General features: G+C 35.7%; 1 protein-coding gene across 6 annotated transcripts; it reads left to right on the forward strand.

Annotated features, from left to right (window-relative positions):
* Nucleotides 1-213: 213 nt before the first annotated feature.
* LOC115218794 (zinc finger protein OZF-like) lies at nucleotides 214-15,930 on the forward strand. Of its 6 annotated transcripts, XM_029788728.2 has the most exons (3): nucleotides 222-690; nucleotides 12,399-14,929; nucleotides 14,966-15,930. In XM_029788728.2, the coding sequence occupies exons 2-3, from the start codon at nucleotides 13,627-13,629 to the stop codon at nucleotides 15,103-15,105; spliced, it is 1,443 nt and encodes a 480-aa protein (XP_029644588.1). In that variant the 5' UTR covers nucleotides 222-690; nucleotides 12,399-13,626; the 3' UTR covers nucleotides 15,106-15,930. The 6 variants fall into 6 exon arrangements, with proteins under 6 accessions (XP_036364837.1, XP_029644588.1, XP_036364835.1 ...); XM_036508944.1 differs by having other exon boundaries at nucleotides 214-326; nucleotides 12,399-15,928; XM_036508942.1 differs by having other exon boundaries at nucleotides 225-690; nucleotides 12,399-15,928.
* Nucleotides 15,931-23,532: the final 7,602 nt, after the last annotated feature.

Genomic DNA, 23,532 nt, shown 5'->3' on the forward strand with positions numbered 1-23,532 from the left:
GTTTGTTACTCTTAGACAATTTTACTTCCTTTAGTGGCACTGACCTTCCCCATCCACGCCTTGAGATGTGACATCCAACATTTATTCTGGTTTCCATTTCAGCATATATTTCTCTTGGTATTCCTTCATTCCTGCCTTGAATCAACCAACTCTTACTCCGACTTTAAACCAACTTGTTATCTGCCCCTTTCTATGTTTACATCTAACCGGTAGCTTCTTTAACGCTATACAGTGTATCACTGTTGTTTATTTGTTTGCGACAGAATGAAATTTTACCATTTCCTAACGCACTCTCTGAAATTAGCGAGAGAACAGAAGGCAAAGATGTGAGCTTTGATTCATATTGTGAAATATGTCTAGTTGTTTTGATTGTCAATTGCCCTATCGTACTTTCAAATGCACATGTTATGCAAATCCGATATTGAATTGAAATATTTAATTAACTCTTTCCCTTTTGATAGAAAATGTATTCAAGGTAAGCAATGTATGTATATATATGTATGTGAAGAGTAAGCTGCTTCCACTTGAATGGTATGAGTAGCTGCTCCACACACACCCACTGCCACATACTCATTAAGTGAAACTCGTGCGGTGGTATCTGAATGTTTCTATCTTCATATTTTGGCGGTGATCTTTCGAAACAAACCTTGTTATTTTGATCATGTGAAGGAATGAAAATGTTATAAAACAGTAAGTCATTTTCCTTGTTTTGCTCTTAATTACTGTTCTTCACCTATCGATCCATTTATTTAGTATATTTATTTAGTCCAGATTAGCCCTTATAGAGCAGGTCTACAGCCAAAAGTATTCAAACAATGATCATTACGTGTTTTCTCGACACAGTTCACCTATGACAACATTATCCAATGTGCTTCTTTTCTAAAACTAAACAGTATGATTCGTGGTAATTTGACTGCTATTTCTAACGGGGCAAGCGATCGCAGAAAGGTTTCCCTCGTCGAATTCTGTGTTATTGATGGCTAAAGCATATATTTGAGCCTAAGTGAACTACCAATGACAATTCTCATTGATTCATTTCAATCAATGATTGTTTAGAATTCAGAGACATGTGGTTGGACAAATTGATGTGGATTCCTTAACATTTCTTCTAATTACTTCTTTCATGTAAGTGAATGCTAATTGCATGTATTCACCTAGTTATTTTACGTTTTTCTTTTTTGTCCATACTAGTCTTTATTTTTTTTTAATTACCTACTAATTTCTATTTTTTTTCCTGCGTGTTTTCCGTTTTCTCAGTTTGTATATATATATATATATATATATATATATATATATATATATAGAGAGAGAGAGAGAGAGAGAGAGATTGATGGATTCACACATACACACACACTCACATGTACGTTTGAATGTACAAATCAGAGTATAATTACTTGGAAATGAGATTAGTCTATTAATGTTACTCTGAGTCTCGCGATTCTTCATAGATTTGTGCTTATACATGAGAGATTTATGTGTCTATCGATTTCTTCCCTATTTCTTATTTTCTCTTTGATTTCCTCAATCTGCTGAAAGTGTCATTCAATCACTACAGTGTTTTCCCCCTCTATTATACCTATCATCATTTTACAACTTGACACACACAATAAGCTGCCCAAATTTGTTATATACAGGTATCCTTTCAGTTACCTGTACCCAAAGTGTTTCTACCTGACATGTTGCATAATTGCTACCTTGCTCTTAATTCTTTGGACGGAGGGAGCCTTGTAGATAATAATAACCGATCGATAATATACATTATGAGATGTAAGTCAATATCCTGGTTTTCTAATTTTGATAATAATAATAATAACTGTTTTGTAACATTATTCGTGACCATAAGTTTCCACTGATATATATATGTATGTCTGCATGCGTGCGTGCGTGTGTGTGTGCGTGCGTGCGTGTGTGTGTGTGTGTGTGTGTGCGTATGTGTGTGTGTTGAAATCGGGACCAATAAGAATATCGTACACGGTCTGAAGGACCACAGCTCATAGATTTGAGCCTCCTCTTCCCAGTTGCCAAAAGGTTTTTTTTTTTAACTGCTCATATATTAACATAATTGCACGCTTTCTTATTTGAGGGCAGTTACCAGCTTGTGCTAAAGTGATACGTGTTAGCTGGTAAAATAGAATGTTGGGAGTCAGGCTAACAAATAAAGGCAGGTAATGGAAACAGAAAATGTACAAAAGCAGTTACAATATGTATAATGTTAAAATAGAGGCGGTTAAAAATAAGCTCGTTTTTTTTTCTTCTTTTAAATCAGATATATCTTTCAAACATATTAAAGTTTATATTTTTTACTTGAAACTACTTTTCCAAGAAACTCTTGGTCATTTCTAATTTTGTCCAAAAAATTCTGAGCCGGCTGGAATGCTTATTTTAGTCATCAGAAGACGTCTGGCTGTAGCTTCTACCACATTGCTCCTATTTTTTTAATAACTACACCAAATAAATGACCAATACTTATTACTTGTTTTCCAGTCTTTGTGTTGATCTTAGCTGCAGATGGTTGAACATTGAACCAAGATATGTCTCCAGAATTTTAAGACTACAAATCTTCTGCACATTCAAAGTTCATGTTCCAAGATCTAAATATGAGAGGCATCTTTCATAAAAACTTTAAATTCTTTATTTTTCCAATGCTTTAAGCACTTTCATCAAGTTCAGCAAGTCCTTTGCATCTTGTGGTACCAATTCACAGTTTTCTTGTTCTACATTTCTTATAAAGTTTAGTTGAGGTTCCCTTATTTCTCTACTGCCCACAAGGGGCGAAACATACAGGGGACAAACAAGGACAGACAAAGGGATTAAGTCGATTACATTGACCCCAGTGCGTAACTGGTACTTATTTAAGCGACCCCGAAAGGATGAAAGACTAAGTCGACCTAGGTGGAATTTGAACTCAGAAAGTAACGGCAGACGAAATACTGCTACGCATTTCGCCCGGCGTGCTAACGTTTCTGCCAGCCCGCAGTTTAGTTGAGGTTCCATGCCATTTTACCTCTTGCACATAGTACACATCTACATGCTTCCTCTCATGCATATTTCATCTATCTCATTGAACTTACCTTTCATTGTGTCAACATTGATCCTGACAGCTCTAAGGCTATAGGCTTGGGAGGAGTGAGGAGTTAATTGGAGGATAGTTTTTAGCACCCGAAAGAATGAAGATGAACATTTCTGTGAACTCTTGCTGGCAAGCAGTGGGTTCTTTCACCTGTCCAGTGAAACAAGCAGGAGTGGCTGTGTGGTAAGTAGCTTGCTAACCAACCACATGGTTCCGGGTTCAGTCCCACTGCGTGGCATCTTGGGCAAGTGTCTTCTGCTGTAGCCCCGGGCCGACCAATGCCTTGTGAGTGGATTTGGTAGATGGAAACTGAAAGAAGCCTGTCGTATATATGTATATATATGTATATGTGTGTATGTGTTTGTGTGTCTGTGTTTGTACCCCTAGCATTGCTTGATAACCGATGCTGGTGTGTTTATGTCCCCGTCACTTAGCGGTTTGGCAAAAGAGACCGATAGAATAAGTACTGGGCTTACAAAGAATAAGTCCCGGGGTCGAGTTGCTCGACTAAAGGCGGTGCTCCAGCATGGCCGCAGTCAAATGACTGAAACACGTAAAAGAGAGAGTAAAAGAGTAAAGCATTATTTGTCACAACAGATTACATTGCTGAGACAAGCATCTGCAATCTAAGGAGAGGGGAGCAGTAGGGGGTGAGGAAGTGGGGGATGGGTGTTCTGGCTGAGCAGGTCATGACTACAGGTGATGGTGAGTATATGTGGACAAATTTGCACCCCACCTGTGCCAGGAGATCAACATATCATCATGAAAGAAAGAGAAAAGGTTGATGAATATGCGGAGCCAAGAATTGAGATCACTAAGATATAACAGTTATGAGAGTCAAACATAAAGGTTATCCCTATTGTCATTGGAGCATTGGGTTCAATACCACCCAATCTGAAAAGAGAAAACATCTGAAAACTTTAGAAATACCCTACAATCTAGGTGTATTGCAAAAGTTGGCATTACTTGGAACTGCACGCATATTGCATAAAGTACTGTCTGTCTGAGGTCCTTGTTATGACTTGATAGACAGTACAAACCCCCGGTAGACACAATATCTTCAATCAACAACCTCACGATATTGTATACTGTGTGATGTCTATAATAATAATGATAATAATAATAATAATACAAAATACTCACTATGTAATCCCAAGGTTTAAAACAAACTTTTTTATTTATTTATTTTATTTTATTTTATTTATTTATTTTTTTAAATTTTATTTTTATGTATTAGACATATTATTAGACAACACAAAAAAAAAAAAACCCCAAATATATGGCACAGAACTTCCAACCTGTTGTCTCTTGGTGAGACTTGGAGCCAACTTGTACAGACATAAAGCAAAAGTCAAACATAGAATAATAATAATAATGGTTTCAAATTTTGGCACAAAGCCAGCAGTTTCAAGGGAGAGGATAAGTTGATTACATTGACCCCAGTACTCAACTGGTACTTATTTTATCAACCTCGAGAGGTTGATTCTAGGTCTTGCATTCGCACTTGGAATTACTTTTCTAATTTTACTGCAGATGTAAGAATGATGCCATCAGTTTCCATTGGTATCTGACTTTTAAACTCTGGAGTTACTCATATACTAGATTTCTGGCAGTACGAGTTGTGTTAGATTATTCTTGCTACTAGATCTATTGCTTTCAAAGTAAAGATAGTGACACAGGAAAATGTGCACCCAAAACTTAATTGCACAGATATTTTCTCATGCAATTTAGGTCACAGATCTTCATTCTCAGGGATTATCAATGTTACTATGCTTTTGTACTCTCCTGGCTTCTGGTATCTTGATTTCACCTGTAAGGTTACACCCACCACACTTAAATGTCCCTGTCATCTCCTTTCTTGAAGAGATGTTCTAACAAGAACTATGTGTCTGTTGCTCCCAAATTGGTCTTACAGTACACTCATTCGCAATCTTAAGTGTTAGTATATCTTTGTGCACTATTCTACAGAAATTGTACTGATTCACCTGTTCTTTTGACCAGTTTTGTCTGCTTGGTTTTTTGAAAACCTCTTGGCTGGCCTGGTGAGGTGCCACTTTAGTCACTAACCCAACAATATAACAAGTTGTACAAGATTTCATGTTACCAATAGCACTCATTGCAGCTATCCACACCCACACCCACACTCCTATCAGACACTAATGATATCCATGATTTTATTAATATTTAATCTGTGAGGGTCAGGGATTGGCAGAACCATTAGATTATCAATCAAAATGCTTTGCAGTGTTTGTTTGGGCTGTTAACATCTTGAGTTCAAACACTGCTAAAGTTAGCCATCATCTTCTTAAGGTCAATAAAATAAAGTCCTGTAGTCAATGGTATTTACTTAATCCTCTCACTAAATAATGCTGGCCTTGTGCCCGAATCAGAAACAATTTAGGGTGATGGATTGACAGAATCACTAGCGTATCAGAAAAAAATGTTTTGCAATTTTTCTTCTGGTCCTCTATGTTCTGAGTTCAAATCCCACTGCAGTCAACTTTACTTTTCATCCTTCCAGAGTCTAATAAAATAGGTATCAGTCTAATATTGTAGTCAATGTAGCCAACTAACCCCTTCCCCTAAAAGTTGTTAGCTTGTGCCTATATCTGAACAGTTATTTTTTAATGTTCCTTGGTGATATCTTAATTTTAATTTCAGATATAATAAATGCTGAAGTTGGAACTTAATTAGCACAGTTTTCTGCATATGTTGCTTGAAATTAATTGCAGTGTGCAGAGAGAGAGATCTTGGGGAAGAGTGGGATAGGGGGATAGCATTTATATCATTAATTTTATTGGCAATATCGATTCTTTGGTTGACTTGAAAAGACTGAATATTCATATCATCTACTATTTGCTCAACTCACACACACATATACATACATATGCTCATGTCCATACACAGGTATCTATTGTTCAGACTATGAAATCTATTCTATAAACATTTCACTTTATATACATCAAATATCTATGTTCATTACTATAATTTCCTTGTGCTTAAATAATGTGCATTGCAATAAAATATTACTTAGACTTGGTAACTTAATTTTACAAATGTGCCAGATGGTTTCAGTTAAAATCTGTTTATTTGGGTCTACATTTAGATTTAGTTTACACAATTGAGAAATGAAGGAAAATATGTTTTTTAGTGTAATCTAGCAGGAGTATTTGTGCTACCCAAAGGTTAACTATAAACACAGGCATAACTACATAGGTAAGAAGTTTGCTTCCCAGCCATGTTTGTTTCAATCCCACTGTTTGGTACCCTCTGTTTGAGACCTGAGGCAAGCGTCTTCTACTATACCCTCAGTCTAACCAAAACCTTGTGAGTGGATTCGGTTTCCTCATTTTGTAAATGAGCGCTACCATCATACAAGCAGTTTCATTCATTTCTAATCTTCCATAAACACATGTCTAGTCATGTGGAAATAATATCTTACTTTGAAACAAGTGAGGTAAGGTGATAGGAAGGGCATCTGAGCAAAGAAAATCTGCCTCAATGAGTTCTATCTGGCCTATGCAAGCAACTCCATCAAGGCAACCAGAGCAGACCTGGAAAGTTGGTCTATAGGTGCAGGTATGATTGTGTGGTAAGAAACTTGCTTCCCAGCTACATAGTTCCATGTTTAGTCCCACTGCATGGCACCTTGGGCAAATGTCTTCTGCTGTAACCTCAGGCCTACCAAAGCCTTGTGAGTGAATTTGGTAGATAGAAACTGAAAGAAGCCCATTGTATATAAATATATATATATATATATGTATGCTGAAGAACAACCTCAGGACACTAAACTTTTCAGGCGAGATGACAAAAGACTGAGATGCCTGGTGCCTTGTTATACTCAAGAAGATCCATAGTCCACAGCAGAAGTGTTAAAACTGGTCCCCCTGGCCTGGTGGTGAGGATTGACTTACAAAAGTCCTGTGCTGATGTCATGTAAAAAGCACTTGTGACAGTGCCATATAAAAGTGCCCATGCAGTGTCACATAAAAAGTAAAGTGGTTGGTGTTAGGAAGAGCATCCAGCTGTAGAAACCATGTAAAATCAGACATTTGTAGCTCCCCAGTTTGCCAGCTTTGGGCAAACTGTCCAACCATGCTAACATGGACAATGGGTATTGAATAATGATGGTGATGTTATATATATATATACATATATATATATATATATATATATATATATATATATATATATATATATATATATATATATATATATATATCAGCCTTCTCTTCTTACTCACTTTCCTTCCACTTTTCACTTCGCTGTATCCCTGTCATTTTCTCTTGCCCCTCCTTAATTCTTCTGTCCCTCTGCTTCTACTTCTCTTCTCACGTGACCAATTGGCCAGCTTGCTCTTCCTTTTTGGTCTGACCGTGGTCCATGCAACATCGATATTCTTCCCTGAGTTTGTGAAAATTTTGTATCTCTGCCGTAAGGCTTCATTTCCATACGCGCCAGCTTAATTCAATTTGTCCTTAGTTGAAAGACATCTGTTGTTATGTTGTTATGTTCTGTTATTATTTTTATTGTATTTATATTTGTGTAACATTGTCCGTTTTTTCCGTCCTTGTTTTTGTATACATTTGCTGCTTTCTTTCAAGGAATCTAATGCTCTTAGCTTAGTTTTCCCTTGGGGCTGATCAGATTGGCGCAATCTCAAGAATAATTAGCCGAAATAGCGAGGATAATCTGGTTCTTGACTGAAGATAGAAAACTTTGAATGACCTGTCCTTGTTTTCTTTGTATTGTCTTTCTGGATGTTTTGTTGTCTCATTTTTGTATCACCTAGTTGTCCAGATGTTTTGCGTTCTTGTCTTATTTTGTATTATATATATATATATATATATATATGTGTGTGTGGTGGGCTGTCTTTCTGTCTGTGTTTGTCTCCCACTGCTTGACAGTTGGTGCTGGTGTGTTTGTCCCCATAACTTTGTGGTTCAGCAAAAGAAACCAATAGAATAAGTACCAGGCTTTAAAAAAAATGTCCTGAGGTTGAACTACAAGAAGACATTGGTTGAAGTGGAACTGAATAATGGTTATGGTATGAAGTATTAAATCAGAATTATCAGTTATTTATGTTCTGTACAAATGCTTTTTTCACCCCTAAATATTTATAATTAAATATAAATTACTTAGTTACTATAATTTGTTAGTTTCTTTTGCATATTCTTAGTTTATGCATGTGTATGCAAATATAGTATTGGTATATCCCATTTATGTTCATTAGAAGTTAAATAAATAAAGAATTTTAACATGTACGAATATTTATTTCCCCTCCATTGTATATATGTGTGTGTGTGTGTGTCTTTGTATTTGTTCTCCACCACTGCTTGACAACTGTTGTTGCTTTGTTTACACCCCCATAAATTAGAGAAATTCAAGACGGGTTGCCCCGGGTGGCTCCTCTATGCTGATGACCTGGCCCTTATTCAAGAATCACTACCAGAACTAGAAAAGAAATTTTGTGTGTGGAAGCAAGGTTTAGAATCAAAAGGCCTTATAGAGTCAATATAGCAAAGACCAGAGTTCTAGTAAGTAGGAAGGCGAACACATCACACACCCCATCAGGTAGGTGGCTCTGCTCGATCTGTAGAAAAGGTGTAGGTAGAGACACCATAAGATGTACCCAGTGTAAGCTATGGACACATAAGAGGTGCAGCAACATCAAAGGAAGATTAACTGAGAAGATAGCTTTCGTGTGTGTCAGATGCACTGGGGCAATAAACACCACAGATGCTCAGAAAACAGATTCCATCACACTCCAGGGGAAGAAACTAGAAGTAGTTGATAGCTTTCGCTTCCTAGGTGACCAAGTTAGTGGTGGTGGTGGGGATACTCAAAGAGTGTTACCACTACAATAAGAATAGCCTGAGCAAAGTTTAGAAAGCTTCTACCACTACTGGTGACAAAGGGCTTCTCGCTCAGAGTGAAAGGTAGATTGTACAATGCATGTGTTTGAACCGCCATACTTCACAACAGTGAAACATGGGCCGTGACTGCAGAGGATATGTGAAGGCTTGAAAGAAATGAAGTGAGCATGATCCACTGGATGTATAATGTCAGTGTACACACACAACAGTGTAAGCACCCTGAGAGAAATGTTGGATATAAGAAGCATAGGATGTGGCATGCAAGAGAGAAGTTTGCACTGGTATGGTCATGTACTACAGATAGATGAGGAGAGATGTGTGAAGAAGTGCCACTCCCAAACAGTTGAAGGAATCTGGGGTAGAGGTCTACCTCAACCCAAGGAAGATATGGGATGAGGTGGTCAAGCATGTCCTACGAATGTTGAGTCTCACAGGGGCAATGACAAAAGACTGAGACCTCTGGAGATATGCTGTGCCTGCGAAGACTTGGCAAATAAAGTGAGTTCACAGCTGTATCCTACACCAGTTTCGCATAAACAGCCCCAGCCCATTCAAAAGTACCTTGGATCGTAGGGTGACCTGTTGTGCTTGAGGATACCTATTGAGTTAAGTACATCAATATCAAAATGAAAATCAAATGGTAATTGTTGTGATACCTGTGCCGGTGGCACGTAAAATGAACTACATGTACTACATGTACTACAGATAGATGAACGTGCCAGCACCGCCTTGACTGGCTTCCGTGCCAGTGGCATGTAAAAAACACCAACCAATTGTGGCCATTGCCAGTCTCCTCTGGCCCCACTACAAGCACCCACTACAAGCACCCACTACACTCATGGAGTGGTTGGCATTAGGAAGGGCATCCAGCTGTAGAAACACTGCCAGATCAGACTGGAGCCTGGTGCAGCCTCCTGGCTTCCCAGACCCTGGTCAAACTGTCCAACCCATGCTAGCATGGAAAACAGACGTTAAATGATGATGATGATGATTCATATGTTTGAAAATGTTTATTGTTTTGTGTTCTAAATTTGTATAATGTTTCCATGTATAATATATTTTATTTAGTATAAATTTCCTTTGATTTCCTTCGATGTTATTTGAGTAACGGCAATTTTACTGAAAGTTTTTAGGGTGTACATACTTCTGTGAGATACTGCATGCATGCATACATACATACATACATGCATACATATCTACATGTGTGTTTGTGTGAATGTGTGAATGTTTAGGACTTTAAGAAAATAGACTATTGGATACAGAACTATTTATAATATTGGATGCTACTTGAGCAAAATATTGGTTTTGGGCCAGAAAGTTCAGGTGGCAAGCTGGCAGAAACGTTAGCACACCGGGTGAAATGCCTAGCAGTATTTTGTCTGCCGTTACATTCTGAGTTCAAATTCCGCCGAGGTCGACTTTGCCTTTCATCCTTTTGGGGTCGATAAATTAAGTACCAGTTACGCACTGGGGTCGATGTAATCGACTTAATCCCTTTGTCTGTCCTTGTTTGTCCCCTCTATGTTTAGCCCCCTGTGGGCAATAAAGAAATAAGAAAGTTCAGGGGAGGGGTAAGTCAATTACATCAACCTCAGTGTTAAACTGGTACTTATTTTATCTACCTCAAAAGGATGAAAGGCAAAGTCAATCATGGAAGAATTTTGGACTCAGAACTTAAAGATAGACAAAATGCTTCTGAGCATTTTTCCTGGTGTGCTAATGATTCTGCCAGCTTCTCACTTTACTTAAGTAAATTATTAAGTTTCATGTATATGGAGAACTCTTAAAATAGCCATAGATGTGAAATCTTACAGTTGGTTATACCCATCACAAACACAAATAGTTATAACAAGGCATTATTTAATACTGGTTACTGCTTTAAATCTTTACTGAATAAAATCTTTCCTAGAAAAGTTATGTATTTTTGTTTTATTTTTTCTGTAATTGTCCTGGAACCCTGTAGAGGTCTTCAGTGTGTTATCTGGACATAACTAAGTATGAATACATTAATCCTTTAGCGTTCAGATTATTCTGTCATATGTAATGCTTTTTTATTTATGCTTGAGGAGACCTATTGAGTCAAGTACATCAACATCAAAATAAATATCAAATGGAAATTGTAGTCGTGATACCTGTGCCGGTGGCACATAAAAAGCACCATCCGAACATGGCCGATGCTAGCGCCGCCTTGACTGGCTTCTGTGCCGGTTGCACATAGAAAGCACCAACCAATCGTGGCCGTTGCCAGCCTCCCGTGGTACCTGTGCCGGTGGCACGTAAAAAGCACCCACTACACTCACGGAGTGGTTGGCGTTAGGAAGGGCATCCAGCTGTAGAAACACTACCAGATCAGACTGGAGCCTGGTGCAGCCTCCTGGCTTCCCAGACCCCGGTCTAACCATCCAACCTATGCTAGCATGGAAAACGGACGTTAAATGATAATGATGATGATGATGATGTTGTTCTGGATTAATTATGTATTATTTTGTAGACTTGAGATTTTGATGATGTGATTATTAATATTTAGAATGACATTGTAGGCTTGGTGTGAGAGGCTGGATCTGGCTGGTTTGAATGTAGAATAGGTAGAATGTTTGAGCCTGATATTGCCAGTTTAGATATGAAAAGGTTAATCTATGCTAACACATTATCTCTCTATATAATGGTGTTCTTTTATTTTGAAATGAATTTAAACTTAAAGAAAAGTGGTTCTCCATTTAATAAGATTGTTCTTTACCTAACATTGCAAACTGAGTCCACACATTAGCTTTGTCTTCCAATTACAGCAGTGGTTCCCAAACTATGAGTCGCGACCCAGAGATGGGTCGCGAATGGAATCTTAGTGTGTCGCAAAAAGTTATAAAATTACGCATTAGCTTTGATTAACTGCTGTCTACCGAGATAGTTCAAGTAGAGTTAAGTGGGTCGTCATAAACTGGTGTGATAAATAGTGGGTTGCGACTCTAAAAAGTTTGGGAACCACTGAATTACAGTATTTCAATTACTTTGTGTCTTTCACAAATATTAATCATAATTTTCTACAATGACCTAACCATTTTAACCACTGCTCTGCACAATGATTATATTGGTCATCTACGGCCTATTTTTAAAAATCTATGTATTTCTCTTTGTTGAGAGTTTTAACTCAGGATCTATATTTTTAACTGATGGCTTTTAATACATTTATGCACATAGTCAAAGACATGGAAGTACTTACTTTACAGTTGAAATTAAGCTCTATAGTTTAAATCCACTCTACAGGTATCTTGTAACAAAGCGCCGGAAATGAATGGAGGCTGGAATGATTGAAAAAGTCAAGCGCAAAAGTCATTAATTTCAGAATTTTATTTTATCTGTAAATAACATAAAATTTGATTTGTAATTATAATTTCTTATTTTCATCTGCTTTATTTCTATTATTCATCATTGTTTTTTTAATACATTTTTTCCAGATAACCATATCACCGATTGAACGGCTAAACCTGTTGTCAGATCAACCTGATTGTTATTCAAGACTATTATCAATGGAGTTTATGAATATCTTAACATGAATTCCATTGCCATTTATAGCCAGCTTCTATATCTGGTTTGGTATTAAAATGATAATTATAAGAAATTTAGTTAAGAGTCCATGAAAATGAGGCTGAAGAAGAAAATGTGTTTCAGAAAGTGATGAAGTGATGAGACAGCTACATGACAAAATTCATATACCTGACAGATTCTTCTTTTGTTATTCCGCATCAAATGAAATTTTACACATGAAGTAAGAGTCTCATAGGGGAGTTGAAGTAATTCCTCTTTCTGATGTCGTTTTATATATTCCTCTCAGAACATGTCTAACTCAACACTTGAATGCTTATCTGTATAGGTATGCATGATTGCTTACCTTCATACTTTTAAAATGTGACACCAAGTTTCACAATCTGAATAGGGTATAATATTGGTTTCAAATTTTGGCACAAGGCCAGCAATTTCAGGGGAGGAGGTAAGTTAATTACATCAGCCACAGTGCTCAATTGGTTCTTATTTTATTGACCCCTAAAAGGACGAAAGGCAAAGTTGACCTAGCAGAATTTGAACTCAGAACATGAAGACAGACAAAATGTCACCAAGCATTTTGCTTGGTGTGTTAATGATCCTGCCAGCTCTCCACCTTGAATAGAGTATAATATTGATGAAAGAGTATATATGTTTATAGATTACTCTCAGTAATTATTTCTCATCCATACATTATTATTTTTTGTAAGATTTTATTTATATTGAAAAAATTTGTAAACATTTCTTTTTTTCATTTTTCTTTTCAAACCTTTCTCAAAATTTGATATAATAATTACTGTTATAATATAATACTGTTATTTTCCATTGTTCCCTGTCCTGTTTTCTTTCCAATCACTAACCTAAAATAATTCAATTTAAACATTAATCATATCCCAATCTCACTTATTATCAATATCTACAAATTTAGATGGTCCTATAAAGGATGTAGGCACTGTCTCTAGTGTCCCAAACAAGTGTAATAAAAGGAAAAAAATGTTTCAGTAACTCTTTCAACTAGATTTTAGATTTAATGAAATAACTTGTAATTGAATTTATTAGTATTACTTAAATCTTGATTAAAGCCTATATTTAGTTTTATTTCTGTTTTGTTTTAAATAATCAAATATTTCAAGAAAATTCACCATGAATCATATGATACCATCAAATATTCCTAACTTTGACTTGGTTGATTCTATTCATGGTGTAGAACGGTCACATAGTTGTGAAATTTGTGGAAAAGGTTTCACTTGTTACGACAACCTTGAGCAACATAAAGGGACACACCAAATGGATAAATCTTTTAACTGTGACACATGTGGTAAAGTTTTTAGTCAAGAGTATCATCTAAAACAACATCAAATGGTACACACGAGAGAAAAGCCTTTGAAATGTAATGTTTGTGGGAGTATCTTTTCTCGTAATGGAGACTTGACACGTCACATGCGAACTCACAGAGTTCCAATAACCACCACTTTCAGCAGTAGTAGTGTTTCTTGTAACCATCAACATACTGACAAATCTTTTAAATGTCATATATGTGGCTGTATATTTTCTCGAAATGGAAATCTTACACGCCACATGCGAACACATGTTAACACCACAACTCACTCTCGTATGAGCAATACTACTGTTTACCAACATCATCTCGCTGAGAAGAATTTTAAATGCAGTATCTGTGGCTGTGCTTTTTCTCGTAAAGGAGATCTAACAAGGCATTTTAGAAGTCATGATGCTGTCATTATTCCAAGAAGTAATGCACCTACAAATGTAAGCAGTATGCAAAAATATCAAAGTCCTAAAAACCCATTCAATTGTAAGGCTTGCTGGAAGGCTTTCACAGAGCACTCTGATGGTGAAGTACATGAACGTATACATGCGGCACTACTGCCATTCAAATGTGGAATTTGTGGTAAAGCCTTCCATGATAATAGCACACTTGAACGGCACAGAAGAACACATACAAATGAAAAAATGTTCAGCTGTGATATTTGTCTGAAGTCTTTTACTCAGAAGTCATCACTAAAGTTGCACAAACGTACTCATACTGGGGAGCGCCCCTTTAAATGCAACATATGTGGTTTTGCATTTTCTCGAAAAGATCATCTTGAGAGGCATCAGAAAACTAATAATGGTGACAGAAAACTGAGCTGTGTTCCTCAACACCTGCAGCGATCACCACGACAACAACAACAACAGGCAATTCAATCACCCCAGAATCAACAATTCATTTCCATTGATATTCATCAGTCTCAGCTGAATGTATCCCAGTCACAAACTTCACAGCAACAATCACAAACTCCACAACTCACAAATATATCACCTCAGCAGCAAGATCTACAAAAAAACACACAACATACAAATATGTCATCCCATCAAAACTCACAACACACAGATATGCCACAACAATCCATATCACAACCATCTGATATGCCACAAGCTCCACAACATGCAGACCTTCCTCAGTCACAACAAGGTTCACAACATACAGACCTACCACCACCTCAAGGTTCACAAGACTCAGATCTGACTCCATCACAACAGCCAAATTCACAAGTTCCAGACATGCCAACACCACAACCAGATTCACAACACACTGATGTACCACATTATATGAACATATGAAAATAGTTTAGTTGTTAATTTGAATTATCAGGAATTGTATTTGTCTATCATTTTAAAGATTCTCACCAGTTCCTTTTGCATGCATGACATGACATTAAACTGATATAGTTCATTGAATTTGGGGTATGTTGGAACATTATGGCACTTGTTTTTAACTACATTATATAGAAGACATTTATTGCAAAGTGTGATAAAAATTTCTTGAGTTATGAAGACATTTGAGATGCTTTGCTTGAGGTGCTAAGTTATTCTAAATAAGACAGAATTAAGCAAAAAATGTCACAAACATGTGAAGAGTAAATGTCATTAAAATTTACATATCATTTCTTGCCATTGGAAGATGGTAATTATGAAATAAATTGTTGGGAAAAGTTGAATATGATGAAACTTTGGTAAGATCTGTTGTAATAAACGTTAAATTTCATCACAACTATTGTTCATATTGCACCTGTTAAATTTCTGTTGTATTCACATTTTCTCTACAGTTTTTAAATGCTTTTTACTGTGGAATAATGGAACTTGTCATCATATAGAAAATCATTGTTAAGTTTTGTTCAGCATATATTTTCTCTGTTACAAATTAGACATGATTAAGATAACATAATTTTCTATAATTCCAACCCCATATAAATTGCATGTGTGTGTATATCAGTATGTATGTATTACATAAATGTTTTGTATTACATATATATAAATTTAAGTCACAGTATATAGATTCAAGTAATCTGGTTGCACTCATAAAAAAAGCTCCTTAATGTATCATTCTACAAAACATATAGAATATATAGTACAATACAAGGGAAAACCACAAGGAGTGTATAAAGTCATAAATGACAGAGAAATAGTTTGATGAAATTTTCATCATCATCATCGTTTAACATCTGTTGCAGGGCAGCAATGCAATTGAATAATGGGTATGAGTGGGGGTAAAGCAGAAATTTACTTGTAATTAATAAGGCAAATAAGAAAATGGAGAAGACAATGAATTGACAAACATCAGCCTGTTTCATTTGGATCTGTTTATTAATTAATTACAATCATATGTATAAGTAATCAAAATAAATAAACAAGTAAATAAATAAATTTATTTATTTACTTGTTTATTTGTTTATTTATTTTGATTAGTTATACATAGGATTGTAATTAATTTATAAATAGATCCAAATGAATGTTTACAGGCTGATGTTTGTCAGTTGATTGTCCTCTCCATTTTCTTATTTGTGTTATATATATATATATTATTTATATATATGTGTGTGTGTTTATATGTTTGTGTGTCTGTGTTTACATCCCTATAACTTAGCAGTTTAGCAAAAGAAACTGATAGAGTAAGTCCTGGGGTTGATTTGCTTGCCTAAAGGGTGGTGCTCCTGCATGGCAACAGCCAAATGAAATGAGTGAAACAAGTAAAAGAATATATATATATATATATATAATATACGAGATAGTATCAAAAAGCTCCTGGGACTAGTTATGTTTAATAGAAAATAAGTTATTTACTTAAGAAATAGTCATCACCTTGCACAGCTATACACTGGTCCCAGTGTTCCTGCCACTTTTGGAATCCGACTTTGATGTTGTTTTCCATAGGTCAGTCAAGGACCTTCTACGATTTGCTCTGGATTTTGACAACGGTGTTAAAACAATGACCTTTGAGCTGCCTTTTCATCTTGGGGAAGAGATGGAAGTCTGCAGGTGCTAAACCTGGCAAACAGGGCAGGCGTGGAAGTATTATCATGTTGATTTTGGTGAGAAACTCACGAGTGAGGAGAGCTCAGTGACAGGGTGCATTGTTGTGAAGAAACCAATTCTTTGCGCTCAACAGATCCAGTCAGTTTCGCTGAATGTCTTCGTGAAACTCTTCAAAACATCACAGTAGAACTCTTGATTGATGGTCTGGCCTGGGGGATAAATTTTTGATGCACAATACCATGGATGTCAAAAAAACTGCTGCTACTACTACTACTACTACTAGCTTAGTAGTAGCTTAAAGTTATGTGAGGCTGCTAGTTCATTTTTTTATATCTTGAAACTTTACTTTTTAAACTTGACCATAAACTTGGATACCCTCAAAATATATTTTTGATGTTTAATATGTAACTTTGATTGTCATACTGGAAGGACTACAAAAGCCTCGGGCACTGTCTTTCAAAATTGACAAGCTTCCAAAAAAACAAAAACTTTGCTGTTCTCTCTAACTCAAAATACTTCTTTGTCCATTATTGTATCCTACCTACTTGAACTTTGAAAATGACCATTCACTTGTGGAATTTCTTGCCATAAGATCCAAGATAAGTAAGGTGATTTCTGTATTTGGAAAAGATTTCAAGCCATAGTTCATTATAAAGTTTCAAGACTGAAGTTTCAAAGAATCTTGATCTGTGCCAAGTTAAAGAATATGGAACTGGACTGGTTTTGCAAAAATTGCTGAATGTTAAAAACTCTTTCTTTCATGCTTGTAAGTTTTCAGGATATACAGCTACAGGATCAGAAGGCCTCTTTACATTTTATTTCGATGTAAGTTACTCTAGAAAATGAAGGATATCAAAATGTAATTTCGCAAATGTTTATAAACTACCTGGTTGTTTAGCTTTATGCCCACCCTAATCAAAACAGACCTATGATCAAAGGCCCCTATTTTTTAGATCTATATTGTCCAAGGTATTTTTTTTTTTTACCAAAGAACTTTAAGATGTTATTTATGGCAAATTTGGCTACTCTTTTCAGCCGGTTAAGTAACTACATAGAAGCTCCCAAATTTTTAGAAGGATTTGAGTTTCAGCAATAATGCCAGTGTCAGACAAATCAGCATACTCCCAAATTCAGGTTGTCTTCAAGATTTTGCTTGTGTCTATCACTGATAAGTTTTTATACCCTCCAAAAGTGGTTCATATCATTTGCTTATACTCATGCAGTGATTAATTGGGTGTTCTGATTGTGATTAAATTCTGGTTTGCAAATTAGTGAAGGTGATAGTAAGACAACGTTTGTAGTGAATTTGAAGATTTTTAGCTGTGTGATGTTCATGAGTAACAAGATTAGTGATATAATAATGTCAACCAGACTACTGGATGTTGTTAGGCACCACTTGTTACAATGCAATTTGCATCATTCTAGCTTTTCAATGATGTCTTCTTCCTGGCTAGGCAGCCAGGCCAACATTCCCCTTGAACAGACCATCAGCCTGTCCCAGCATTACCCATTAACTGGAGTGACATGACATGAAGTGTTTTGCTCAAGAACGCAACATACAACTGGTCTAGGAATTGAAACTACAACCTTGCAATCATGAGTGCAATACTATAACCACTAGGCTATGCACTTTAACTTGTATCAATATAAAATCCTTAAATTTTGATATATTGTAAAATTTCACTTAAAAAAAAGTAAGATAGAATAAAAATTCCAGTCTAGATGTTTTTAGCAGAAGAAACCTTTATTTTTGACCAATGTGTGATAGAAAATACCAAATTTAACTAAGAAGTTCTTCAATTAAATGTAAAAGGGGATTCAGTTTATAGTTTGCTCTGAGTTATTAAGAAAGTTATTCCCCTGATATCGACACAAACATTGTTCAAATGAATCTTTTGAATGTGTTCTATTAACACATTCATCAAATAATAATGTAACACGTGTTTAAAAGATATTTTATCCCCTTGTCATTTTGTAGAACAGATTTATCTTTCTTTTCTTTTTTTGTTTACATTTCAAGGTTTTTAAGTAGAATCTGAAAGACTGGGTCCCTTTTCCGCTTCACTATACTTAGAACTTAATATTTATTTAGTGCATTACATTACACTGAATTTTAAGTAATAAGATAAAATGTTTTCTAGCTGCTCATGCTAAAGCAAATTATTCATACCAGTGTTGCTGTGGCTGCTTCAGATAGACTTATTCTATTCCAAGGAGACACATCATTGCTTATTTCTGATGAAGTTAAGTTAAAAATGTGATCCAAAATAAAAGGATCAACAAATATTTACATTTTCATGGCTTATCTCCAATAATCTTGTTGAGTTAGTTCTAAAGTGAAGCTGTTGATTGTCTTTCTTATTTTGCACAAAATATTTTATAAAAGGAACATCATCTAAAATAAATACATAAATAAAAATTTTTAGACAGTTCTGGAATAAAATAATATTTTAGAGATTCCAAATGTTTATAATTAAGTGATCAGATAGGAGAAAGTTTGAATACAACCCATTATCTATTCAGAGAGTATTTCTTTTACTGAAGACATTATGATTACATGTACCTGAATCTTTCTTTTATTTACTGCTTATTGTTCTAATTAATTTATTGCCAGAAACCTGCAAAAAGTTTGGTTATAGCTACCTATGTCATCTGACAGGAACAACCTACTGCTACCAACTATTCACTCCCCTTCAGGCGGCGAGCTGGCAGAAATGTTAGCACGCCGGGCGAAATGCGTTGCCGTATTTCGTCTGCCGTTACGTTCCGAGTTCAAATTCCACCGAGGTCGACTTTGCCTTTCATCCTTCCGGGGTCGATAAATTAAGTACCAGTTACGCACTGGGGTCGATGTAATCGACTTAATCCGTTTGTCTGTCCTTATTTGTCTCCTCTGTGTTTAGCCCCTTGTGGGTAGTAAAGAAATATATATTCACTCCCCTTCATAACACATCAAGGAGATAGATTTTGGTATAGTGGTAATATAATGTGAAAATACAGACACTAAATGTATGGCTATCTACTTCATTATATAATAATATGTAGAAGTATATCCTGTATCCTGGAAGAATAACCTCTGACCAACTATATTAACTTATTGTTAATGATATGAAAGCTGGTGAAAACAATTGTAAACAACCACATTTCTTATCATTTGAGCTCTCTTAATGCAGTTATCATGCTTTCCTTTGTCATACATATGTGGTTCCTCATTCTTGTAAAGTTCAGTAAACTAATGTTGACCTTGATATTGGCAAAATCTTCAACCAGGTGCAGCATAAAAACCTCTTAATATTACTTTTCTATAGGCTTAATCTATATTTTATCTCTTAGTCTGATAGTTTCTTAACAAACAACTACATTACAGCATATGTCAACAGAGTTTTTTATATTAAGCCCACATTCTATTTAACTCTAATGTGTCTTCAACGCTAGTCTAATACATGACATTTTGTATAGCACTAGTCCAGCCCTATGCCCTGTTTGATCATTCAAGATAGCTTATTAAGTGAAGGCATGTGGCTTGGTGGTGTTGCGCTCACAATTGCAAGATTGTGGTTTTGATTCTCAAACTGGCTGTGAAAACTAGATGTTTTTAGCAGAAGAAACCTTTATTTTTGACCAATGTGTGATGGAAAAAAACCCAAATTTAACTAAGAAGTTCTTCAATTAAATGTAAAAGGGGGTTCAGTTTATAGTTTGCTCTGAGTTATTAAGAAAGTTATTTCATTTCATTGTGTGTAGTTAAAAGTTAAGGCAAATAGTTTGATGATACAGACTAGCATTGAAGACACATTAGAGTTAAATAGAATGTGGGCTTAATATAAAAAAACATTTCATTTCACATTACTCAGCTGTAAATGGGTAACTTTGTAATGGATTGATGTGTAAGGGTGAGATATTGATTCAGGAAAATCACCAGAGCAGAGGCCTTGCAAGTTACATTGTATATTCAGTGAGTGAGAAGATGAATTGTATAACCTGTACTGTGAATCCTGACTGGTTGAGATTGATTGTTCAACTATAAAGATCAATCAATCAACTGAATTTTCCTGACAGCAAGTATGTTTTACCATGACCTGTTGAACAAAGTGACTCCTTCAGCTTGAATAGTTCACAGACATTTCTATTCTAGGTATTTCTATTCATATTCTCTTCCCTTTTATGTCATAATCTAGCAAACACTCAGGACACCAGAGGCAAAACCCTCCTCTAAATCAATCTAAAATATTCTGAGCAGTTGTTCTATATCACCTACTGGAAATCTGATGTAAAATGATTTTCAAGAGAGCAAAGGATAGTTTTATATATTGCATAGACTGAGGTATTTTCTCCTACATAGTTACAGCTGGAAACTTTGATCCCTAACTGAAAGAATTTCTAATGACAATAGAGTTCTAGCTGTTATTTTTGAAAACAAATAGTTATGTAGACATTATTGTTGAAGATAAATATAATACATTAACTGTTCTCCAAACACCTTAATATATAATAATGAAATGAATTCTAATTTTTAAAAGAAAAATATCTATTACTTTAAGATAAAATTAAAGAAGATAAATTTCTCATTTTTCTTTTATTCCTTTATTCTTTTACATGTTTCAGTAATTTGACTGTGGTCGTGCTGAAACACTACCTTGAAAGGTTTTAGTTGAACAAACTGACCCCAGGACTTATTTTTTTAAAGCCTAGTACTTATTCTTACAGTTCCTTTTGTCAAACTGCTAAGTTATGGGAGCATAGACACACTAACTGCAGTTGTCAAACAGTGATGGGGGGGACAAACACAGACACAAAGGCACACACAAATAGATACATTCATACATATAAACAATGGGTTTCTCTCAGTTTTCTTCGATCAAATCCACTCACAAGGCATTGGTTGGCCTGAGGCTATAGTAGAAGACACTTGCTCAAGGTGCCTCACAGTAGGACTGAACCCAGAACCATGTGGTTGGGAAGCAAGCTTCTTACCACACAGCCACGGCTGTTTAACCTTCTCCCTTAACCAATCTGTCGTTCCCTTTTCTCAACCCTACCACCAAGCCTAGTATGTGTACTCAACCAGCACCTCTTATATTAATTCTCTTTGTATCTTGTTTACTCCCCTTTTCCCTTTCTCAATACTGGAGAAATCAACCAACTGACATTTATAATGAGATACATCATGTATGTGTGCAAAGTGTATGGATGTATATTTGATTAATTTGTACGGCTAATATATACATGCATGTGAGTGTGTTTGTACGTATGTGTGTGTACATGCACATACGCACACATATGTAGCATGTATGTGTATATGTATGTATTTAGGAATGTATATCCATATAAACTCATATGTACGGAGAGTCTCTGTAGCTCTGAGACTGAAACCAGGAGTAAGGTCCCTTGTGGTGGTCCAGTGTGCTAAACCCTTGGGGCATTGAACTTTCAGCAATTTTATGGACAAAGGCTTTCAACAATTATCAATAACATTTGAGAGTAAATAAACATAAACATTCAATTAGTTGGATAATTTATTGAAAATTTAAATACATTGATGAGAATTTAATGACTTTATTAATGTAGAATTGAGAATCCTCATAACTAAATAGAATAAGTTTTGGAAGCCTTTCTTAACGTAAATGATTTGATGATTTCACTGAAGGCAGTTCTTCCTGCAACCTAGTCTCAATATTAAACACTACCAGGTCTATCAATCTCCTCACAAAACTTCTAATAGGTTTAGTTTATTGAAAGATCTTTCAACAGATGCAACCATAAATGGAAATATGTAGGATGTATCTAATGTTAATGTGGGACCAAAATTTTCACTAAATTTTGATGTGTATATTTTTTTAATACTTATATAATTTTCTTAATAATTTCATCTTGCATGAATTCCGAGAAATTGAGTATTTGTCCAATAATTTTGTGGATGTAAGGTTGAATTATGCTTCAATATTAGTTTCAAATTTTGGTACAAGGCCAGCAGTTTTGGGGAAGGAGGTAAGTTGGTTACATCAACCCCAATACTCAACTGGTACTTATTTTATCGACCCCAAAATGATGAAAGAAGGCAGTAGAATTTGAACTCAGAATGTAAAGACGATGAAAATGCCGTGAAGCATTTTAGTAAAGGTAAGGTTATCTTCTTGAACCCTGCCAACTGGTTTCATGGTGTATAAATTCTCCATCTGGACAGGATACTGGTCCATCACAGGATTACTCATTTTTGCCAGCTGAGTGGACTTGAGCAACGTGAAATGAAGTGTTTTGCTCAAGAACACTACATTTCTGGTCCAGGGACCAAAATTACTATCTTACGATCATGAGTCTGACACCATAACCACTAAGCATTTTTTCCTGGCATGCTAACAATTCTGCCAGCTTGCCACCTTTTCATTGGTTTCAAATATTAGCACAAGGCCTTCAAGTTCAGGGAGGGGTTAAGTTGATTGCATTGACCCTGATAGTTAGATGGTTCTTATTTTATCAATCCTGAGAGGATAAAAGGCAAAGCTGAACCTCAGTAGAATTTGAACTCAGAACATAAAGAAGGACGAAATACTGCTAAACATTTTGCCTGGCATGCTAATGATTATGCCAGCTCACTGCCTTCATTTTATGCTTCAATATTGCTACGCAAAATGTAAGACAATCTAATAATTTGTGTCTGTAGCATCAAACTGATTTGACATACCACCATCCACCAAATCAACACAACAACGAAGACATTTCTTTGGAATTTAGATT

Source organism: Octopus sinensis, linkage group LG14 (assembly GCF_006345805.1).
Source record: "Octopus sinensis linkage group LG14, ASM634580v1, whole genome shotgun sequence".
Lineage (NCBI taxonomy): Eukaryota > Metazoa > Mollusca > Cephalopoda > Octopoda > Octopodidae > Octopus > Octopus sinensis.

Coding starts and splice junctions, on each gene's coding strand:
- LOC115218794 (XM_036508944.1), top strand. CDS start 13,627: ATGAATCATATGATACCATCAAATATTCCTAACTTTGACTTGGTTGAT.